At 53.0% G+C, this 18,857-nt stretch overlaps 1 protein-coding gene across 1 annotated transcript in view; it reads left to right on the top strand.

Moving 5' to 3' along the window:
* LOC143998145 (SCO-spondin-like) overlaps window positions 1-17,868 on the top strand; it is a 296,161-nt gene extending 278,293 nt beyond the window's left edge. Inside the window, exons 104-114 of the mRNA XM_077493885.1 lie at window positions 9,566-9,736; window positions 9,831-9,958; window positions 11,408-11,559; window positions 11,645-11,691; window positions 11,814-11,978; window positions 13,222-13,433; window positions 15,962-16,057; window positions 16,144-16,204; window positions 16,298-16,428; window positions 16,589-16,739; window positions 17,741-17,868. Coding sequence (XP_077350011.1) covers window positions 9,566-9,736; window positions 9,831-9,958; window positions 11,408-11,559; window positions 11,645-11,691; window positions 11,814-11,978; window positions 13,222-13,433; window positions 15,962-16,057; window positions 16,144-16,204; window positions 16,298-16,428; window positions 16,589-16,739; window positions 17,741-17,763 — 1,337 coding nt within the window. The 3' untranslated portion in view covers window positions 17,764-17,868. The remainder of the gene's footprint in view (window positions 1-9,565; window positions 9,737-9,830; window positions 9,959-11,407; window positions 11,560-11,644; window positions 11,692-11,813; window positions 11,979-13,221; window positions 13,434-15,961; window positions 16,058-16,143; window positions 16,205-16,297; window positions 16,429-16,588; window positions 16,740-17,740) is intronic.
* The last annotated feature ends 989 nt before the right edge of the window (window positions 17,869-18,857 follow it).

The following is an 18,857-nucleotide window of genomic DNA, read 5'->3' as shown; positions in this document are numbered from 1 at the left end:
TACCCATAGACACCCCTCCTACCCATAGACACCCCCTCCTACCCATAGACATCCCCTCCTTCCCATAGACACCCCCTCCTACTAATAGACATCCCCTCCTTCCCATAGACACCCCCTCCTCCCATAGACACCCCCTCCTTCCCATAGACATCCCCTCCTTCCCATAGACATCCCCTCCTACTAATAGACATCCCCTCCTACTAATAGACATCCCCTCCTTCCCATAGACATCCCCTCCTACCCATAGACATCCCCTCCTACCCATAGACACCCCCTCCTTCCCATAGACACCCCCTCCTCCCATAGACACCCCCTCCTCCCATAGACACCCCCTCCTTCCCATAGACATCGCCTCCTTCCCATAGACATCCCCTCCTACCCATAGACATCCCCTCCTTCCCATAGACACCCCCTCCTTCCCATAGACACCCCCTCCTTCCCATAGACATCCCCTCCTTCCCATAGACATCCCCTCCTTCCCATAGACACCCCCTCCTCCCATAGACACCCCCTCCTTCCCATAGACATCCCCTCCTTCCCATAGACATCCCCTCCTTCCCATAGACATCCCCTCCTACCCATAGACATCCCCTCCTACCCATAGACACCTCCTCCTACCCATAGACATCCCCTCCTTCCCATAGACATCCCTTCCTTCCCATAGACATCCCCTCCTACCCATAGACATTGCCACCTACCCATAGACATTGCCACCTACCCATAGACATTGCCACCTACCCATAGACATCGCCTCCTTCCCATAGACATCGCCTCCTTCCCATAGACATCGCCTCCTTCCCATAGACATCGCCTCCTTCCCATAGACATGGCCTCCTTCCCATAGATATGGCCTCCTTCTCATAGACATCCCCTCCTTCCCATAGACATCCCCTCCTTCCCATAGACATCCCCTCCTTCCCATAGACACCCCCTCCTCCCATAGACACCCCCTCCTCCCATAGACACCCCCTCCTTCCCATAGACATCCCCTCCTTCCCATAGACATCCCCTCCTTCCCATAGACATCCCCTCCTTCCCATAGACATCCCCTCCTACCCATAGACATCCCCTCCTACCCATAGACACCTCCTCCTACCCATAGACATCCCCTCCTTCCCATAGACATCCCTTCCTTCCCATAGACATCCCCTCCTACCCATAGACATCCCCTCCTACCCATAGACATCGCCACCTACCCATAGACATTGCCACCTACCCATAGACATCGCCTCCTTCCCATAGACATCGCCTCCTTCCCATAGACATCGCCTCCTTCCCATAGACATCGCCTCCTTCCCATAGACATGGCCTCCTTCCCATAGATATGGCCTCCTTCTCATAGACATCCCCTCCTACCCATAGACATCGCCTCCTTCCCATAGACATCGCCACCTTCCCATAGACATCGCCACCTTCCCATAGACATCCCCTCCTACCCATAGACATCGCCTCCTTCCCATAGACATCGCCTCCTACCCATAGACACCCCATCCTTCCCATAGACATCCCCTCCTTCCCATAGACATCCCCTCCTTCCCATAGACATCCCCTCCTACCCATAGACATCCCCTCCTTCCCATAGACATCGCCTCCTTCCCATAGACATCGCCTCCTACCCATAGACACCCCATCCTTCCCATAGACATCCCCTCCTTCCCATAGACATCCCCTCCTACCCATAGACACCCCATCCTTCCCATAGACATCCCCTCCTTCCCATAGACATCCCCTCCTTCCCATAGACATCCCCTCCTACCCATAGACATCCCCTCCTTCCCATAGACATCGCCTCCTACCCATAGACACCCCATCCTTCCCATAGACACCCCATCCTTCCCATAGACACCCCATCCTTCCCATAGACATCCCCTCCTTCCCATAGACATCCCCTCCTTCCCATAGACATCCCCTCCTACCCATAGACATCCCCTCCTTCCCATAGACATCCCCTCCTACCCATAGACATTGCCACCTACCCATAGACATTGCCATCTTCCCATAGACATCCCCTCCTTCCCATAGATATCGCCTCCTTCCCATAGACATCGCCTCCTTCCCAAAGACATGGCCTCCTTCTCATAGACATCCCCTCCTTCCCATAGACATCCCCTCTACCCATAGACACCCCATCCTTCCCATAGACATTGCCTCCTTCCCATAGACATCCCCTCCTTCCCATAGACATCCCCTCCTACCCATAGACATCCACTCCTACCCATAGACATCGCCTCCTACCCATAGACATCCACTCCTACCCATAGACATCGCCTCCTTCTCATAGACATCCCCTCCTTCTCATAGACATCGCCTCCTTCCCATAGACATCCCCTCCTACCCCCAGACATCGCCTCCTTCTCATAGACATCCCCTCCTACCCATAGACATCCACTCCTACCCATAGACATCGCCTCCTTCTCATAGACATCCCCTCCTTCTCATAGACATCGCCTCCTTCCCATAGACATCGCCTCCTTCCCATATACATCCCCTCCTACCCATAGACATCCCCTCCTTCTCATAGATATCCCCTCCTACCCATAGACATTCCCTCCTTCCCATAGACATCGCCTCCTTCCCATAGACATCGCCTCCTATCCATAGACATCGCCTCCTTCCCATAGACATCGCCTCCTATCCATAGACATCGCCTCCTATCCATAGACATCGCCTCCTACCCATAGACATCGCCTCCTACCCATAGACATCGCCTCCTACCCATAGACATCGCCTCCTACCCATTGACATCCCCTTCTACCCATAGACATCCCCTCCTACCCATAGACATCGCCTCCTTCCCATAGACACCCCCTCCTTCCCATAGACATCCCCTCCTTCCCATAGACATCCCCTCCTTCCCATAGCCATCCCCTCCTACCCATAGACATCCCCTCCTTCCCATAGACACCCCCTCCTTCCCATAGACACCCCCTCCTTCCCATAGACATCCCCTCCTTCCCATAGACACCCCCTCCTCCCATAGACACCCCCTCCTTCCCATAGACATCCCCTCCTTCCCATAGACATCCCCTCCTACCCATAGACATCCCCTCCTTCCCATAGACATCCCCTCCTTCCCATAGACATCCCCTCCTTCCCATAGACATCCCCTCCTACCCATAGACACCCCCTCCTACCCATAGACATCGCCACCTACCCATAGACATTGCCACCTACCCATAGACATTGCCACCTACCCATAGACATCGCCTCCTTCCCATAGACATCGCCTCCTTCCCATAGACATTGCCACCTACCCATAGACATTGCCACCTACCCATAGACATCCCCTCCTACCCATAGACATTGCCACCTACCCATAGACATTGCCACCTACCCATAGACATTGCCACCTACCCATAGACATCGCCACCTACCCATAGACATTGCCACCTACCCATAGACATTGCCACCTACCCATAGACATCGCCACCTACCCATAGACATTGCCACCTACCCATAGACATTGCCACCTACCCATAGACATTGCCACCTACCCATAGACATTGCCACCTACCCATAGACATCGCCTCCTTCCCATAGACATCGCCTCCTTCCCATAGACATCGCCTCCTTCCCATAGACATCGCCTCCTTCCCATAGACATGGCCTCCTTCCCATAGACATGGCCTCCTTCCCATAGACATCCCCTCCTTCCCATAGACATCCCCTCCTTCCCATAGACATCGCCTCCTACCCATTGACATCCCCTTCTACCCATAGACATCCCCTCCTACCCATAGACATCGCCTCCTTCCCATGGACACCCCCTCCTTCCCATGGACACCCCCTCCTTCCCATAGACATCCCCTCCTTCCCATAGACATCCCCTCCTTCCCATAGCCATCCCCTCCTACCCATAGACATCGCCTCCTACCCATAGACATCCCCTCCTTCCCATAGACATCGCCACCTTCCCATAGACATCGCCTCCTTCCCATAGACATCGCCTCCTTCCCATAGACATCCCCTCCTACCCATAGACATCGCCTCCTTCCCATAGACATGGCCTCCTTCCCATAGACATCCCCTCCTTCCCATAGACATCCCCTCCTACCCATAGACATCGCCTCCTTCCCATAGACATCGCCTCCTTCCCATAGACATGGCCTCCTTCCCATAGACATGGCCTCCTTCCCATAGACATCCCCTCCTTCCCATAGACATCCCCTCCTACCCATAGACATCGCCTCCTACCCATAGACATCGCCTCCTACCCATAGACATCCCCTCCTTCCCATAGACATCGCCACCTTCCCATAGACATCGCCTCCTTCCCATAGACATCGCCACCTTCCCATAGACATCCCCTCCTACCCATAGACATCGCCTCCTTCCCATAGACATCGCCTCCTTCCCATAGACACCCCCTCCTACCCATAGACACCCCCTTTTTCCCATAGACATCCCCTCCTACCCATAGACACCCCCTCCTTCCCATAGACATCCCCTCCTTCCCATAGACACCCCCTCCTACCCATAGACACCCCCTCCTACCCATAGACACCCCCTCCTTCCCATAGACACCCCCTCCTTCCCATAGACCTCCCCTCCTACCCATAGACACCCCCTCCTACCCATAGACATCCCCTCCTTCCCATAGACATCCCCTCCTACCCATAGACATCCCCTCCTTCCCATAGACATCCCCTCCTTCCCATAGACATCCCCTCCTTCCCATAGACATCCCCTCCTACCCATAGACATCCCCTCCTACCCATAGACATCGCCACCTACCCATAGACATCGCCACCTACCCATAGACATCGCCACCTACCCATAGACATCGCCACCTACCCATAGACATTGCCACCTACCCATAGACATTGCCTCCTTCCCATAGACATGGCCTCCTTCCCATAGACATCCCCTCCTTCCCATAGACATCCCCTCCTACCCATAGACATCGCCTCCTACCCATAGACATCCCCTCCTACCCATAGACATCCCCTCCTTCCCATAGACATCCCCTCCTACCCATAGACATCGCCTCCTACCCATAGACATCCCCTCCTTCCCATAGACATCGCCACCTTCCCATAGACATCGCCTCCTTCCCATAGACATCGCCTCCTTCCCATAGACACCCCCTCCTACCCATAGACACCCCCTTTTTCCCATAGACATCCCCTCCTACCCATAGACACCCCCTCCTTCCCATAGACATCCCCTCCTTCCCATAGACACCCCCTCCTACCCATAGACACCCCCTCCTACCCATAGACACCCCCTCCTTCCCATAGACACCCCCTCCTTCCCATAGACCTCCCCTCCTACCCATAGACACCCCCTCCTACCCATAGACACCCCCTCCTACCCATAGACACCCCCTCCTACCCATAGACACGCCCTCCTACCCATAGACACCCCCTCCTACCCATAGACACCCCTTCCTTCCCATAGACATCCCCTCCTTCCCATAGACACCCCCTCCTACTAATAGACATCCCCTCCTTCCCATAGACACCCCCTCCTCCCATAGACACCCCCTCCTTCCCATAGACATCCCCTCCTTCCCATAGACATCCCCTCCTTCCCATAGACATCCCCTCCTACTAATAGACATCCCCTCCTTCCCATAGACATCCCCTCCTACTAATAGACATCCCCTCCTTCCCATAGACATCCCCTCCTACCCATAGACATCCCCTCCTACCCATAGACACCCCCTCCTTCCCATAGACACCCCCTCCTCCCATAGACACCCCCTCCTCCCATAGACACCCCCTCCTTCCCATAGACATCGCCTCCTTCCCATAGACATCGCCTCCTTCCCATAGACATCGCCTCCTTCCCATAGACATCGCCTCCTTCCCATAGACATCGCCTCCTTCCCATAGACATGGCCTCCTTCCCATAGACATCGCCTCCTTCCCATAGACATGGCCTCCTTCCCATAGATATGGCCTCCTTCTCATAGACATCCCCTCCTTCCCATAGACATCGCCACCTTCCCATAGACATCGCCACCTTCCCATAGACATCCCCTCCTACCCATAGACATCGCCTCCTTCCCATAGACATCGCCTCCTTCTCATAGACATCCCCTCCTTCCCATAGACATCCCCTCCTACCCATAGACATCCCCTCCTTCCCATAGACATCCCCTCCTTCCCATAGACATCCCCTCCTACCCATAGACATCCCCTCCTTCCCATAGACATCCCCTCCTTCCCATAGACATCCCCTCCTTCCCATAGACATCCCCTCCTACCCATAGACATTGCCATCTTCCCATAGACATAGCCTCCTTCCCATAGATATCGCCTCCTTCCCATAGACATCCCCTCCTACCCATAGACATTGCCATCTTCCCATAGACATAGCCTCCTTCCCATAGACATCCCCTCCTACCCATAGACATTCCCTCCTTCCCATAGACATCGCCTCCTTCCCATAGACATCGCCTCCTACCCATAGACATCGCCTCCTACCCATAGACATCGCCTCCTACCCATAGACATCGCCTCCTACCCATAGACATCGCCTCCTACCCATTGACATCCCCTTCTACCCATAGACATCCCCTCCTACCCATAGACATCGCCTCCTTCCCATGGACACCCCCTCCTTCCCATAGACATCCCCTCCTTCCCATAGACATCCCCTCCTTCCCATAGCCATCCCCTCCTACCCATAGACATCCCCTCCTTCCCATAGACACCCCCTCCTTCCCATAGACACCCCCTCCTTCCCATAGACATCCCCTCCTTCCCATAGACACCCCCTCCTCCCATAGACACCCCCTCCTTCCCATAGACATCCCCTCCTTCCCATAGACATCCCCTCCTACCCATAGACATCCCCTCCTTCCCATAGACATCCCCTCCTTCCCATAGACATCCCCTCCTTCCCATAGACATCCCCTCCTACCCATAGACATCGCCACCTACCCATAGACATCGCCACCTACCCATAGACATCGCCACCTACCCATAGACATTGCCACCTACCCATAGACATTGCCACCTACCCATAGACATTGCCACCTACCCATAGACATTGCCTCCTTCCCATAGACATCGCCTCCTTCCCATAGACATCGCCTCCTTCCCATAGACATGGCCTCCTTCCCATAGACATGGCCTCCTTCCCATAGACATGGCCTCCTTCCCATAGACATCCCCTCCTTCCCATAGACATCCCCTCCTACCCATAGATATCGCCTCCTACCCATAGACATCCCCTCCTACCCATAGACATCCCCTCCTACCCATAGACATCCCCTCCTACCCATAGACATCGCCTCCTACCCATAGACATCCCCTCCTTCCCATAGACATCGCCACCTTCCCATAGACATCGCCACCTTCCCATAGACATCGCCACCTTCCCATAGACATCGCCACCTTCCCATAGACATCGCCTCCTTCCCATAGACATCGCCTCCTTCCCATAGACACCCCATCCTTCCCATAGACATCCCCTCCTTCCCATAGACATCCCCTCCTTCCCATAGACATCCCCTCCTACCCATAGACATCCCCTCCTTCCCATAGACATCCCCTCCTACCCATAGACATTGCCACCTACCCATAGACATTGCCACCTTCCCATAGACATTGCCTCCTTCCCATAGATATCGCCTCCTTCCCATAGACATCGCCTCCTTCCCATAGACATCCCCTCTACCCATAGACACCCCATCCTTCCCATAGACATCGCCTCCTTCCCATAGACATCGCCTCCTTCCCATAGACATCCCCTCCTTCTCATAGACATCCCCTCCTACCCATAGACATCCCCTCCTACCCATAGACATCGCCTCCTTCCCATAGACATCACCTCCTTCCCATAGACATGGCCTCCTTCCCATAGACATCCCCTCCTTCTCATAGACATCCCCTCCTTCTCATAGACATCGCCTCCTTCCCATAGACATCGCCTCCTACCCATAGACATCCCCTCCTACCCATAGACATGGCCTCCTACCCATAGACACCGCCTCCTTCCCATAGACACCGCCTCCTTCCCATAGACATCCCCTCCTTCTCATAGACATCGCCTCCTTCCCATAGACATCCCCTCCTACCCATAGACATCCCCTCCTTCTCATAGATATCCCCTCCTACCCATAGACATTCCCTCCTTCCCATAGACATCGCCTCCTATCCATAGACATCGCCTCCTACCCATAGACATCACCTCCTACTCATAGACATCGCCTCCTTCCCATAGAAATCGCCTCCTATCCATAGACATCACCTCCTACCCATAGACATCATCCTACCCATAGACATCGCCTCCTTCCCATAGACATCCCCTCCTTCCCATAGACATCATCCTACCCATAGACATCGCCTCCTTCCCATAGAAATCGCCTCCTACCCATAGACATCGCCTCCTATCCATAGACATCACCTCCTACCCATAGACATCGCCTCCTTCCCATAGACATCCCCTCCTTCCCATAGACATCATCCTACCCATAGACATCGCCTCCTTCCCATAGACATCGCCTCCTTCCCATAGACATCCCCTCCTTCCCATAGACATCATCCTACCCATAGACATCGCCTCCTTCCCATAGAAATCGCCTCCTACCCATAGACATCGCCTCCTATCCATAGACATCACCTCCTACCCATAGACATCGCCTCCTTCCCATAGACATCCCCTCCTTCCCATAGACATCATCCTACCCATAGACATCCCCTCCTTCTCATAGATATCCCCTCCTACCCATAGACATCCCCTCCTTCTCATAGACATCGCCTCCTACCCATAGACATCGCCTCCTTCCCATAGACATCCCCTCCTTCCCATAGACATCATCCTACCCATAGACATCCCCTCCTTCTCATAGACATCGCCTCCTATCCATAGACATCGCCTCCTTCTCATAGACATCGCCTCCTTCTCATAGACATCGCCTCCTTCCCATAGACACCCCCTCCTACCCATAGACATCCCCTCCTTCTCATAGATATCCCCTCCTACCCATAGACATTCCCTCCTTCCCATAGACATCGCCTCCTTCCCATAGACATCGCCTCCTTCCCATAGACATCGCCTCCTTCCCATAGACATCCTCTCCTACCCATAGACATCCCCTCCTACCCATAGACATCCCCTCCTTCTCATAGATATCCCCTCCTTCCCATAGACATCGCCTCCTATCCATAGACATCGCCTCCTACCCATAGACATCGCCTCCTACCCATAGACATCCCCTCCTTCCCATAGACATCCCCTCCTTCCCATAGACACCGCCTCCTTCCCATAGACATCGCCTCCTTCTCATAGACATCGCCTCCTACCCATAGACATCGCCTCCTACCCATAGACATCGCCTCCTACCCATAGACATCGCCTCCTTCCCATAGACATCGCCTCCTTCCCATAGAATTCGCCTCCTACCCATAGACATCATCCTACCCATAGGCATCGCCTCCTTCCCATAGACATCCCCTCCTATCCATACACACACAGCCGGTCCAATGTGCCAGTTGCGGTGAGCAGCCAATCAGATTTAACTTGTCAATGAACGATTCTGATTGGCAGCCTGCTGCTGGATTATTGATGTGGAGATCCTGACCATAAAATGTTTCCATCGACCTCCATCTAGCGAGCTGCGTGCTCAGCCAATGGTCCGCCTGGAGCCAGTGTAGCGCCAGCTGCGGGGGAGGAGTCTCCGAGAGGAACCGCACGGTCCTGGTATCGGGCGATCCCGGCGGAGAGCCGTGTCCCAATCTGCTGGTCCTGCACCGAACCTGCAACTCCCACAACTGCACTCCAGGTACCGCGGGGGCGGGGCCAGCATTGTATGATTATCTGTACATATCATCGATTGCTTCATAATCCTCCATGAACGATCGCACCTCTCTCCGCAGAGTGTCCTGACGGTCAGATTCACAGCGACTGCGCCAATTCCTGCCCTATGACCTGCGCCGACCTCCGACCCGACACCGCCTGCCTGAATGAGACGTGCCAGCCCGGCTGTGCCTGCCCCCGAGGACAGGTAGGTGACCACGGGGGGGGGGGGGGAGGGGATCCGAACTGAATGGATAGACTGTGAATGCTTTCCGAAGTGGTGAGAGGGGACGGCCCCTCCTCCCCTCCCCCTCTCTCCCACCACTCACCCGTGTTTCTCTGGCTTATTACCGGTGCGCCAAAAGGAAATGACCCACGCAGGTTCCGGATCATTTTTTTTCTTTCTTATTTATTTTAATTTTTTATCTTTACACTGTCCCTTTAAATATTTTTTTTTTTCTTATTTATTTTTTATTTTTAAAGGGACAGTGTAAAAATAAAAAGTAAGTCGCCCGGTCCCTCCGCACTCGCGCACAGAATTGAACGCGTACGTAAGTCGCACCCGCATGTGTAAACTGCGTTGGCACCACACATGTGAGGTATCAGTGCGATCGTTAGAGGGAGAGCGATCGTTCTAGCACCAGACCTTCTCCCCTATGGAGATTAAAGTGGGTGTGAACCCTTTCAAACCACTTTGACCTACAGGTGAGCCTAGATTAAGGCCTAGATTAAGGCTTACCTGTAGGTACAAGAAATATCTCCTGAACCTACACGGTTTAGGAGATATTTACCCAAAGACAGCCACCGCTGTCTACGGCGCAGGCGCACTGGGCAGGCCCCAGATCGCCGCGATATGCAGCGAGTGTCGGCCCCCGGACGCATGCGCTGGAGTGACGTCATCGCTGCTCTGGAGAATCACAGCGCCGGAGCAGCGAGACCCACCAAGAAGATGGATGCTCGGAACTACAGGGGACAGCGGTGACTTCGCTGGCTCCTGTGTCAGGTAAGTGACACATAATGGACTACTATGCGATGCGATGCGATGCGATGCGATGCATAGTAGTCCATTATGCTTTACCTTTGCAGGGAATCAAAGAGGAAGTAACACCCATCAGGGTTTACTTCCATTTTAAGTACCGGAGTTCGCCGCTATTCCACAAGTGTGCGCAGTTATAAAGCGTGACGTGTTCGGTATCTATTTTCTCAGCGTAAATTTTGTGTTTTTTTTTTTATTGAATTCATAAAAAATGATTTTTTACCAAAAAATTGCATTTGAAAAATTGCTGCGCAAATTACGGTGCAACATAAAAAGTTGCAACAATCGCCCATTTTGTTCTCGGGGGTCTCTGCTAAAACAAAAATGCAAAATGCAGAAATTTGTGAACAGAGAGGGTCAGAAAAGGGCGGGGGTCAGAAAAGGGCGGGGTGTGTGAGGGGGTCAGAAAAGGGCGGGGGGTGTGAGGGGGTCAGAAAAGGGTGGGGGGTGTGAGGGGGTCAGAAAAGGGTGGGGGGTGTGAGGGGTCAGAAAAGGGCGGGGGGTGTGAGGGGTCAGAAAAGGGCGGGGGTGAGAGAGGGTTGGACGGAACGATTGGTTTGTAGTAGAGATCGATGGTCTCCGGACATGTCTGATTTCCTCCCTGTGTCACGCCCCCTCCAGGTCATCCAGGGCGGAGTCTGCGTCACCCCGGAAGACTGTATGTGCGCCCTCCAACCTTCACCCCACCTGCCCTGGACAGCCAACCTGACACTGGAAGAGCGGGGGAGGGCGTACCCGGCGGGCACCGTCATCTACCACCAATGTAACAACTGGTAAGAGGGGCGATGCAGGGTACACGCGGTCCATGCAGGGACCCTTCACATGTATCATATCTTCTCTGTCTTCTCTGTCTTGCAGCACCTGCCACATGGGAAGCTTCCTGTGCACTGCAGAGGACTGTGCCGGTAAGTCCCACCCCCTAGGATCGCTATCCTTCTCTGTCGTTGGCTAGTTATTGACCCGCCTCCTGTGTTAGACATGATCCTCCTGGGTGGAGTCAATTCTTCTGATTCATCTTTCCTTACAGTGGACTGTCAGTGGTCCCCGTGGTCGGACTGGTCGCCGTGTTCTGTCACATGTGGTACCGGAGTCCAGACCGCACAGCGACGGAAAACGCAACTGCGTCTGTATGATGGAGAGGAATGCACAGGGATCGCGAGCCGCCACAGGGACTGCGACCTCCCAGATTGCAGTGAGTGGCCGACCATCCTGCACACACCATCGGGGACGTAGTTCAGGGACTGTACACAACATCAGGGACGTAATTCAGGGACTGTACACACCATCAGGGACGTAATTCAGGGACTCTACACACCATCAGGGACGTAATTCAGGGACTGTACACACCATTAGGGACATAGCTCAGGGACTGTACACACCATCAGGGACATAGCTCAGGGACTGTACACACCATCAGGGACGTAGCTCAGGGACTGTACACACCATCGGGGACATAGCTCAGGGACTGTACACACCATCGGGGACATAGCTCAGGGACTGTACACACCATCAGGGACATAGCTCAGGGACTGTACACAACATCAGGGACGTAGCTCAGGGACTGTACACACCATCAGGGATGTAATTCAGGGACTGTACACACCATCAGGGACGTAATTCAGGGACTGTACACACCATCAGGGACGTAATTCAGGGACTCTACACACCATCAGGGACGTAATTCAGGGACTGTACACACCATTAGGGACATAGCTCAGGGACTGTACACACCATCAGGGACATAGCTCAGGGACTGTACACACCATCAGGGACATAGCTCAGGGACTGTACACACCATCAGGGACATAGCTCAGGGACTGTACACACCATCAGGGACATAGCTCAGGGACTGTACACAACATCAGGGACGTAGCTCAGGGACTGTACACACCATCAGGGATGTAATTCAGGGACTGTACACACCATCGGGGACATAGCTCAGGGACTGTACACACCATCGGGGACATAGCTCAGGGACTGTACACACCATCAGAGGCATAGCTCAGGGACTGTCCACACCATCAGGGACACATGGTGGGTTCTTGACGTTGCCTCTGTCTCCGGTCAGGTTGTCCCATCAGGGAGAGATGGAGACGTCCTTCCATTGATGAGGAGTTGTGTGAACGGACTTGTCAGGGACTGTACACACCATCGGGGACATAGGTCAGGGACTGTACACACCATCTGGGACATAGCTCAGGGACTGTACACACCATCGGGGACATAGCTCAGGGACTGTACACACCATCGGGGACATAGCTCAGGGACTGTACACACCATCAGGGACATAGCTCAGGGACTGTACACACCATCGGGGACATAGCTCAGGGACTGTACACACCATCGGGGACATAGCTCAGGGACATAGTTCAGGGACTGTACACACCATCGGGGACACATGGTGGGTTCCTGACGTTTCCTCTGTCTCCGGTCAGGTTGTCCCATCGGGGAGAGATGGAGACGTCCTTCCATCGATGAGGAGTTGTGTGAACGGACTTGTCAGGAACTGTACAGAGAGCCATGGAGGAACTGTAGCAGCAGCACCTTGGGGAGCTGTGTGTGTGAGACGGGGACTTACCGGAGCAGTACAGGACAGTGTGTGAGTCCTGCGCACTGCGAGTGTGAACACGATGGACAGCTCTATGAGGTACGGTGACCCTTCATTCTGGTTTACATTGGCTGCCCCCGAAGAGCCACATACAGCAGATTTTTGGGGAGTGACGTCTCCTCCAGACTCCACTCTGGACCCTTCATGCACCATGTATATCCCAATCCTTTATGTGGCGGCCTTGTATATGCAGATTGGGCCAATCAAAAGCTTCCCTTCTTGGTAGGTGGTGACCTGAACTTCATGATGAGTCTGATGACATGGGGTCCAGGTGGGTGGTCGCCATTATCAACCGGTGGCCAATGGACCATTGAGGGATGTGTGGAGGTAGGACAGCAGACTTTTTCGGGAATGACCTCTGCTCCAGACTCCACTCTGGACCCTTTGCTGTCATACTCATCTCAAACTCTTTTATGGCGGCCATACATATGCAGAATGAGCCAACCAGACACTTCCCCTCTTGGCAGGTGGTGATGCCAAATCACAATGAGCCAGAGTCTGATTCTATGGGGTCCAGGTGGGAGATTGCCCTTAATGATTGGTGGCCAATAGGGCCATTGAGGGTTGTGTGACGGTAGAACAGCAGAATTCAGGGAATGACTTCTCTACTCCAACCTCTTGCAGACTCCACTCTTGACCCTTCTTGGACCATACTCATCCCAAAACTTATATAAGCATAATGGGCCAATAAAAAGCTTCCCTTCTTGGCAGGTGACGACTTCAAATCAGCATGAGTCAAGTCTGATGATATTAGGGTTCAGGTGGGTGATTGCCCTCATTGATTGGTGGCCAATGGAACTATTGAGGGTTGTGTGGAGTTAGAACAGCAGATTTTCAGGAAACAACCTCTCCAACCTGACCTCTCCTCCAGACTCCACTGTGGACCCTTCAGGGGCCGTGTAAATCCTAAACCTTTTATATGGCGGCCTTATATATGCAGAATGAGCCAATCAAACGCTTCTATTCTTGGCAGGTGGTGACAGCAGATCACAATTAGGCCGAATCTGAGTATATTGGGTTCAGGTGGATCATTGTCATTATAGATCGGGGCCAAAGGAACCATTGAGGGTTGTAAGGAACAGCAGATTTTTGAGAATTAACCTTTCCACCCTGACCCTTCACAGGCCAGGCATATCCCAATACATTTATATGGCGGTCATAAATCTACACAATAGGCCAATCAGAGGCTTCCCTTCTTGGCAGGAGGTGACCTGAACTTCAAATCACGATAAGGATGATGACACGGGGTCCAGGTGGGTGGTTGCCGATATCGCTTGGTGGCCAATAGGACCATTGAGGATTTTGTGGAGGTAGAACAGCAGATTTTCGGGGAGTGGCCTCCTCACCCTAACCTCTCCTCCAGACTCCACTCTAGACCTTTTACAGACAATGCACATCCCACACCTTTATGTGGCAGCCAGATTGGGACAATCAAAAGCTTGCCTTCTTGGCAAGAGGTGATTTCAGAGTCTGATGACACAAGGTCCAGGTGGGAGTTTGCCATTGTTGATTGGTGGCCAATAGGACCATTGAGAGCTGTGTGGAGGTAGAACAGCAGAGTTTTGGGGTTTAACCTCTCTGCATCAACCTCTACTCCAGACTCCACTTTGGAGCCTTCACAAGCCGTACACATCCTCAGCTTTTATATGGCAGCCATAAATATGTAGACTGGGGCAATTAAACACTTTCATTCTCGGCCATTGTTGACTTCATCTAACCATGAGGCCGAGTCTGATGATATGAGGTCCAGGGGGGTGATTGCCATTATCAGTTGGTGGCCCATGGAATCATTGGGAGTTGCGTGGTCGTAGAACAGAGGAGTTTTGGAGAACAACATCTTTAAACCAACTTCCCCTCCAGGCTCCAGTCTGGGCCTGTCACGGCCCATGGTACATCTTCAGCCCTATGAATGCAGAACGGGCCAATGAAAAGCTTCCTTTATTGGCAGGTGGTGACTTTAAATCACAATGAAGTTGACTCTAATGACATAGGGTCCAGGTGAGTGAGTGCTATTATTGATTGGTCGCCACTCGCTCTTCCCAAACCTTTAAATGGCAGCCAAAAATATACAGACTGAGCCCTTCTTGGCAGGTGGAGATTTCAGACCACGATGAAACAAGTCTGATATGGGGTCCAGGTGGACCTCTCCACCTTAACCGATTCTCCAGACCCCACTTTAGACCCTTCATTGGCTGTGCACATCCCTAAACCTTATATGGCGGCCTTATATACTGTATGCAGAATGGGCCAATCAAAAGCTTCCCCTCTTGGCAGGCGGTGACATCACTATGAAGTCTAGTCTAAAACTGTGATCCGGGTGGGTGATTACACTTATTGATTTTCAGCCAATGGAATCGCTGAAGGTTGTGTGTGAGCTCAAATGGGAACTCAATCACCTGCTCCATTTCCATGGTCAGACCATTTATGAGTGGAGGTCAGAAGATATTCTTGCCTCACCCCAATTATTTCCCACAGCTCCCAGAATGCATTGAGCTAGGACCTAGAATGGGTCTGATGGACCTTATCTCTTAGATGATGGAAAATTCTGGAATTTGTGTTTTTTACAGGCGGGAGCGACATGGCAGGACGAGTGTCTGGTGTGCCACTGTGTAAACGGTCTCGGAGTCTGTGCGCCAGTGTGTCCCCCGCTCTACTGTGTGGAGGTGAGACCCAGGATCACAGATCCCCTCCCCCAATCCCACTTACTGTTATGTCTATGGGTGTAATAACCATTGTGTCCCCCTGGCAGGGAGAGGTGAAGGTCCAGGAGCCCGGAGAGTGCTGCCCCGTGTGCCGCAGGGAGATCCCAGGTAAGAGATCCCAGGCTCCAACTTGACGTGTCCAGGGAATGGTGTCCAGTCCGATAATATGAATATTGAATAACGCATCCTCTTTACCTTCAGACGATCGATCGCCAGTGTGCCGCCTCCACACAGAACTCCGGAACATCACCAAAGGCAACTGTTACCTGGACCAGGTGGAGGTCAGCTTCTGCCGGGGCCGCTGCACTTCCTGGACCAACGTCCTGGCTGAGGTGAGAAGGGAGATGTGGGAGGAACACCTGATCTAGGGACCTATAATACGGGCAGGAGGACGCCATCTATGTGTCCTGGTGTTTAGGAAGGGGACGGGTCATTATGTGCCCAAGTTGTCTCTGCCCCAGAATGGTGTCATGCTTGTCCTCTGTCTTCCAGGAGCCCTACCTCCAGACGGTGTGCGACTGCTGCAGCTACAGACTGGACCCCGACACCCCGGTGAAGATCCTCAACCTCCAATGCGAAGATGGGGGGGAGGAGCCTGTGGTCCTTCCCGTCATTCAAAGCTGCGAGTGTAGCAGTTGTCAGGGTGAGTGTTGTATAATCACTCCCACAATGGGGAGATTTCTGCAGTAGTTTGTATCTCTGCCCCTCCCACAATGGGGAGATTTCCTGCAGTAGTTTGTGTGTCTGCCCCTCCCACAATGGTGAGATTCCCTGCAGTAGTTTGTGTCTCTGCCCCTCCCACAATGGGGAGATTCCCTGCAGTAGTTTGTGTCTCTGCCCCTCCCACAATGGGGAGATTCCCTGCAGTAGTTTGTGTCTCTGCCCCTCCCACAATGGGGAGATTTCCTGCAGTAGTTTGTGTCTCTGCTCCTCCCACAATGGGGAGATTTCCCGCAGTAGTTTGTGTCTCTGCCCCTCCCACAATGGGGAGATTTCCTGCAGTAATTTGTGTCTCTGCCCCTCCCACAATGGGGAGATTTCCCACAGTAGTTTGTGTCTCTGCCCCTCCCACAATGAGGAGATTTCCCGCAGTAGTTTGTGTCTCTGCCCCTCCCACAATAGGGAGGTTCTCTGCAGTAGTTTGTGTCTCTGCCCCTCCCACAATAGGGAGGTTCTCTGCAGTAGTTTGTGTCTCTGCCCCTCCCACAATGGGGAGATTTCCCACAGTAGTTTGTGTCTCTGCCCCTCCCACAATGGGGAGATTTCCCGCAGTAGTTTGTGTCTCTGCCCCTCCCACAATAGGGAGGTTCTCTGCAGTAGTTTGTGTCTCTGCCCCTCCCACAATGGGGAGATTTCCCACAGTAGTTTGTGTCTCTGCCCCTCCCACAATAGGGAGGTTCTCTGCAGTAGTTTGTGTCTCTGCCCCTCCCACAATAGGGAGGTTCTCTGCAGTAGTTTGTGTCTCTGCCCCTCCCACAATGGGCAGAGGGGCATTGATTTTGTGTGGAGTTCTCCTTTTAAATGGGGCGGTCTTTCTTCCATAATGTGTCCCAGGGAGGTGTCACATGGGTGGAGCTCCCCAATACAGTATAGGGCGGAGTTAAATGCACTGACTCCACCCACTTCCTGTTTTCTCTGTTTCAGGTGGAGATTTCTCCAGGCGCTGAGCATGCGGCGGACGTTTGTATGAAGGATGTAAATACCTTGGGGGCGGAGCTCCTCCTGTATAGAGCGCTGTGTATAAAGTTTAATAAACCATTTTTGCAGCAAAATGATTGGTGATTTGTTTTGGGGTCGGAGTTTTGGGTGGAGTCATGGTGGGCGGAGGCGGGAATGCTGGTCATATCAGGATGAGCGAATCAGCTCTGTGATGTGGGCGGAGCCTGTGACAGATCTTCTATTATTATAGGGGGCCACACAGTCCAAAGAATGGTCCTGATTGGAGGAGGCTTGATATGGGTGGGGTCACACCATCGTGTTGCAGTAACATGGAGTATCATGTTGGAATACTGCCCTGCGGTCCAGTCTCTGAAGGGAGGGGATCATGCTCTGCTTCAGTATGTCACAGTACATGTTGGCATTCATGGTCCCCTCAATGATCTGTAGCCCCCCAGTGCCGGCAGCACTCATGCAGCCCCAGACCATGACACCCCCACCACCATGCCTGACTGTAGACAAGACACACTTGTCTTTGTCCTCCTCACCTGGTTGCCCCCACACACGCTTGTCACCATCTGACACCAAATACCTTTATCTTGGTCTCATCAGACCACAGGACATGGTTCCAGTATTCCATCTCCTTAGTCTGCTTGTCTTCAGCAAACTGTTTGTGGTCTTTCTTGTGCATCATCTTTAGAAGAGGCTTCCTTCTGGGATGACAGCCATGCTGACCAATTTGATGCAGTGTGCGGCGTATGGTCTGAGCACTGACAGGCTGACCCCTGTCGTGGAAAAACAACTATACTCTTTTGCGCTATTAAGCGCCCTTTCAGCCTTTTGGTATAATGCATCTTTAAACAACCCGTGTCTCCCACATTTCCCCAATAAACAGACATAGTCCCCTTATTAGCTCCCTCAGCTCGACCAACTGACCTGGACCTTGGAGCAATCCTTATACTTATAAACAATAGAGCCTCATGGTTTCTCAATCGACCAATCAAGCACAGGTATTCCTTCAAACAGGAGGGGTTATACAACAGCCAATAAACAATGACTAGGGGAGTCTTATGGGCATGTCTGGACGGGGGGGTCCCCTGTCTCT

This window comes from Lithobates pipiens, unplaced genomic scaffold, assembly GCF_037356315.1.
Source record: "Lithobates pipiens isolate NorthernLeopardFrog02 unplaced genomic scaffold, aLitPip1_a1.2 Scaffold_19, whole genome shotgun sequence".
NCBI classification, from domain to species: Eukaryota; Metazoa; Chordata; class Amphibia; order Anura; family Ranidae; genus Lithobates; species Lithobates pipiens.
Note: the sequence above shows the minus strand (reverse complement) of the source record. Positions and strands in the feature narration are given on the sequence as shown.